The sequence below is a fragment of the Arachis ipaensis genome, chromosome B04 (assembly GCF_000816755.2).
Source record: "Arachis ipaensis cultivar K30076 chromosome B04, Araip1.1, whole genome shotgun sequence".
NCBI lineage: Eukaryota > Viridiplantae > Streptophyta > Magnoliopsida > Fabales > Fabaceae > Arachis > Arachis ipaensis.
The window spans coordinates 115733135-115739170 of NC_029788.2; the positions used below are offsets into that span (position 1 = coordinate 115733135).

General features: G+C 26.2%; 1 protein-coding gene across 1 annotated transcript; it reads right to left on the reverse strand.

Annotated features, from left to right (window-relative positions):
• LOC110270770 (F-box/LRR-repeat protein At3g48880-like) lies at positions 948-3894 on the reverse strand. Its single transcript, XM_021120220.1, has 3 exons — positions 3804-3894; positions 2418-2803; positions 948-1732 (listed from the first exon to the last, which is right to left on the reverse strand). Exons 2-3 carry the CDS (start codon positions 2786-2788, stop codon positions 1177-1179), a joined length of 927 nt encoding a protein of 308 aa, XP_020975879.1. The 5' UTR covers positions 2789-2803; positions 3804-3894; the 3' UTR covers positions 948-1176.

The following is a 6036-nucleotide window of genomic DNA, read 5'->3' on the forward strand; positions in this document are numbered from 1 at the left end:
TTTATGTTAGTATCTAAATCGGTTGCTAATGATAAAATTAGCTATCGATTTTGTGACTGATATAGTTTTTTATTACCAAAAAATGTTGGTCACTAAGTTCGCTTGCTAATTCCTAATTTAGCTTCTAACTAGAATGATTTTTGTGGCAGTCGCTAAATCGGTTTCTAAATTAGAAATTAGCGACCAACTTTTTTTTTATATAAAAAAATAATTGGTCACTATTAGCAACTGATTTTGTTGGTCACTAAAATCGGTTGCTATTTCAGTAATTTTTTTATAGTGTTTCAATAGTTGACTAAATTTAAGGGCAGATATGGGTACCTAATGATAATTGTTTCGGTATAGAGTGAGTTTGAGTAGTGGTCGTCCCACACTTCCAAAACATAAATTTTAATGAGACAGATTATTGAATTTGATAAATTCAGTTTGGTGAATTTAAATTTTTTTTAAGATTGCTTAAATAGAATTTGTAATTTAGTTTGATAATTTTAAGGAGAGTGCTAGGGGAACAATGAAAATTTTGAACAATATGAACAACCACCAATCAAATAAAAATACACTACACCCTAATTTAATGTTACTAATTAAATTTACTCTTTTAATCCTATTAATTCACATTGTTTACACATTATTCAAAAATTTTGTTTGTTACCTATACTTTTCCTAATTTTAATTATTATATTTGTAACTTACATGATATTTTAGTACTTTATATTTTTTTTAGGACATAGATTATATTTTAGGTAGGACCATAAGAGAAATGTCATAAAAACAAAGACAAAATGTATCACGTTTAAGATTGGACGAGTATGAATATGAGTATAAATATGAATATATATGGATTTATAAAGCACTGACGACGATTATAGATTTGAGACAATAAATAAAATATTTGCAAATAATAGAAAGAGTAATGGAATAGATAGTTAATATTCGGAACATGTATGGTATTGGAATATGTGTTCACTTCTTCCCATTGCCATTCTTAGATATTAGCAAGACTATTTCATTTCCCCGAATAACAGCTAATTTTGCATATAGGAATATAAATTATCCAACATAGATACTCATATATATTTATGGCAAAACAAGAATAACAGTCATTCATAATAGCTACTTCCATGAAAGTAATTCAAATGTTGTATGTTCAAACAACCACATTTATTTCAAGCTTCTTTATTCATGATCATATAATTTATTCACGATTTCATATAATGCCTTCTTCGTCAAATAATTTTGACCCGCCATCCTATTCTTGCATATGGCACACCCGTTATTACTTTGACAAGTCAGAATCTTTCTCAAACGGTGGAGGAGCGGCCATTGATGATGTTGCAATTGGTGAGAAGTGTACAAAACAACCCGGTTTGATGTGTCAGGCTTGTCTATGATGAGACTATGGCAGATGTTCACAATCTCCAAATGCTTCAAGTTCTCAAGCACACAGCGCAATGCTCTAAAGCTCACTATTATGGATTGAAGGCTCAAGAACTTGAGATTTGGAGTGTGTTCAATCAAGGCTCTAGCATGATCCATTTCAAAGCCAATAGTGAATTTCAGACCGGTAATTCCTTTGCAGTATTTGCCAATTGCAGGAAAAATGTCCTTATGATTGATCATGCGGGTAATTGTGATGGATTCAAGCCCTACCCATAAACTAATTGCATGTTCAATTGCTTCTTTTGATAAGTTGCATATGGCAGGTAGAACTAACATTTTCAGATTTGGAGTCCTGCCAGAAAATATGATACATGAGAAACTCTACCTCAGTAATAATAATAATGAGAAAGTTAATAAATAATGGTTATATTCACGTAAAATCTTATATGAATTTATTCAATTTGTTTTTATTTTTTTTATAAACTATAAATAAATAATTTAACACTTGTTTAAGATGTTTAATTTATTTCTAATTCTTATGTCTTTTCATTTTAGATTATTACTAATGTGAGCGTCAAAAACTTTAGTAGATACACCTTATTATCTAGATTTACTAACTTGAAGAATAAAAAGTTTTGCCATAGCTTTTGTATCCTCATGCTACAACTTTATATTCTACAACTTAACTTGAAGTTATCTTAATATAAAATTGTCTCAATTTCGTCCCGTCGTCAATTTTGTTAACAACTTATTAATGACAGACAACGTTGAGACAATTTTAAAATGATAGGAACTTGAATAGAACAATTTAAACGTTAGAAAAAAACATTGAGTACAAAACGATACTCTACTCGAAAAAAATATCTTAAAAAATTCTGCTTCAATAGTATTACCTATCAAACCACACAAATGAAGTGCTCAAAGCCTCAAACCAGTCACCAATCATAATTTTTTAGACATACATACACTTTATGTATATAATATAGCATATATGATTATGCAATCCGAGCACAAAGAATAATTGAAAGTAGTGTTACCTTTCAGCAACAAGGAGCAAGTGTTCGTCCTTTAAGTAAGCATAGTAATTGAACACAAAACAACGAATGTGCCTTACTTCGCTCAGAGTTAAGATTCCCCTCAAGACTTTAGTCAGTCTTTCACTTGAATCTTTCCAAGATCCTAGCATTCTGGGTATGTTAAAAGGCTTATTGCAAAGTATACTAAGGTCAAGCTTATGCCAAAGTTTAGGATCACTACGAGCTTCACGCCAAATTTTACACACTCTTGATACTGTTGCAAGCTCTACAACATTAAGGAACATGAAAATATTCACCAACAACTCGTAGTATAAAACATCATTGATGTTTCTAGCATCGTTGTTATTGGATTTCACACACTTTTTTTTCATTTTTCAAAATTTTTCCTGCATGAATAATCATTAAAACCTTAATTAATATATGTCAATTGTCAAATGCATGAGATTGTTAAAGAAATTATATGAAAAAAAAAAGCATTTTAAATTGATTGAACTATATATATAACTGCGTATAGGCTAAGAACATCTTCATAAATTAAATGAATTGTTCTTCTTGTAATAACAAAATGCTTCATTCTTAATGTCACATGGATTTTTGAATCTTACTAGTCGTAGATTAGCCAATTTCCATGTCGTTTAATGAACTAGGCCATAATCAAAACATAGGATTGAAAATCTAACAAAATTAAAGATAGATACTCACTTTTTAAAAACACGAATTAACAAGCCAGAGAAACTGAAAATTTTTTCTATGATCATATTTGACCCAAGACCTTACGCACTTCTTTTCTTCTCAAATAAGTGTTATTTTTTAGAAATTTTTTCTCTCTACAAATCAATGGAATTGAATATTCTCAATACTATGATCTCTTCTTCAATGATTCCCCAAAATTAATTAATGGATGAAAGAGAATACAACTAAAATAATAAAGAAGAGTAATTATTGTTATTAAAGATAATTTTGACCTACTTTTTAACACATTTCAACAAATTTTTTAAGGTAAGTATACTTAGTATCATTCAGAAATCAGAGGTAAATTACTTTTTCTTAAATTACAACTAAGATCTATTATGCAACAATATATATGATGAGAAGATAATGTACCCTCTAATTTTAAAATGGTGCCAAAGCAACTATCTTTTTTTTTTAATTCTTGTAAAATTCAAAATAAACATATATTCAAGAATGGATGAAACATTTGACTTGAAAAAAAGTTTCGAACAATATGATTTAACCGTATTTATGTATAATCAATTTCTTCACGAAACGAAAACAACAAATTTGTTAAAAGATAAAGATAAAATTGTAGATCTCAAGTCTACAAAGTTAGGATACAATCATAGACAGACTAAAATGAAATATGACAAGGAAAAGAAATAAGCGTACCTCCTATGTCACTCTCTTTGATTTGTGATGAACAAAAGATGGAAGAAGACTGAAATTTAGACAAAAGACGGAAGAAGACTGAATGACTGAAGAAGACTCAAATTTAGATGTGTGTATGTGCGCGTGCGCGCGCGTGTTGACTAATATTTAATGTGTATATACTATTTTTGTTTTTAAATACAATGCTTCCAAAGAAAAATAAAAACAGCATTTATTAGGAATTAAAAAAGTTTTTGTCATTAAATAATGTAACATTATCTTTTCCCGGTCATAATTGATGAGAGAAAAGAAATGTAGTAAACGAAAATATTTGATAACAAAAAAATTAATAAAAAATATTAAAATTTATCTTATTTAATATTTAATAATTATTTATTAATTATTATAACAAATTCTAGTAATAGAGATGACAATTTAAGCCGATCCAACTTGATCCAATCTTGTGAATGGGTGTGAAATTTTTAATAGTTGGCTAAATTTAGAGACATGTATAAATAATACCTTATGATAAATATATATTTAAGAATGGATGAAATATTTGACTTAAAAAAAAATTTCGAACAATATGATTTAACCGTATTTATGTATAATCAATTTCTTCACGAAATGAAAAAAACAAATTTGTTAGAATATAAAAATAAAATTGTAGAGCTCGAGTCTCCAAGATTAGGATACAATCATGGACGGACTAAAATGAAATATGACAAGAAAAAGAAATAAGTATACCTCCTATGTCATTCTCTTTTATTTGTGGGGAACAAAAAATTGAAAAAGACTGAAATTTAGATTCTATGTAATTTACAGAAAACCAGGCCAGTCAAGACCTTATAAAATTCTATAAAATTGAATATACTGTTCAACTAGAAATTGAACGAAAAAAATAATTGATCAATAAAAAAATTTACAATTACAACCTTTAGTCATTCATAACTATCATTTTGAATTTTCTATTACATTTACCAATTAATAAATTACATGAATATAATTTATAAATTTGCTATAGGTCTACATAAAAAATTAACCTCTAAATTAATTATTCGTATAAAATGTATATTAAAATAAAAAATATACATTTAAAATAACTAAAATAATATATGTGTTGACTAATTTAGTGACTAATATACTAATTTGGTGGCTAATATTTAATATGTATATACTATTTTTGTTTTTAAATATAATGCATTCAAGTCACCAAAAAAAATATATAATGCATTTAAAGAAAAACAAAAACAGCATTTATTAGTAATTAAAAAAGTTTTTTGTCATTAAATAATGTAGCATTATCTTTTTTCAGTCATAACTAATGAGAGAAAATAAAAGTAGTAAACGAAAATATTTGATAACAAAAAAATTAGTAAAAAATAGTTAAGATTTATCTTATTTTATATTTATTAATTATTTATTAATTATTGTAACAAGTTCTAGCTTTTTTTTAATCTTTATAGTATTACTAAATAGTAAAATAATTAGTATTTAAGTAACATGTGTCCTAAACACATAGATTATTTATTTATTTATTTTATGTAAAAATACAAAATTTAACCATTTTTACTAATGTTATAATGAGCATTTTCAATGGAGTCTCCAAGGTTAGGATACAATCATGGACAGATTAAAATGAAATATAACAAAAAAAAGAAATAAGTATATTTTCTATATTACGTTCTTTGATTTATGGTGAACAAAAGACGGAAGAAAACTGAAATTTAGAGATTCTATGTAATTTATAGAGAACCAATCCAATTAAGGCCTTATAAAATTATATAAAATTAAATATAATGTTTAACTAGAAATTGTACGAAAACAAAAAAATAATTGGCTAACAAAAAATTTACAATTACATCATTCATAACTATTGTTTTGAATTTTCTAATACATTTACCAATTAATAAATTACATGAATATAATTTATACATTAATACATACATTAATTTTTAAATTTGTTATATTAGATGTACATACAAAATTAACTATTAAATTAGTCATTCATATAAAATATATATTAAAATATAAAATATATATTTAAAATAACTAAAATAATATATATGTGTACGTATGTGTGTGTAATGACTAATTTAGTGATTAATATTTAATGTGTATGTACTATTTTTGTTTTTAAATATATTGCATTTAAAGAAAAACAAAAACAGCATCGTCATTAAATAATGCAGTGTTATTTTTTTTCGATCATAAACAGCATCAATTAGGGATTAAAAAGTTTTTCGTCATTAAA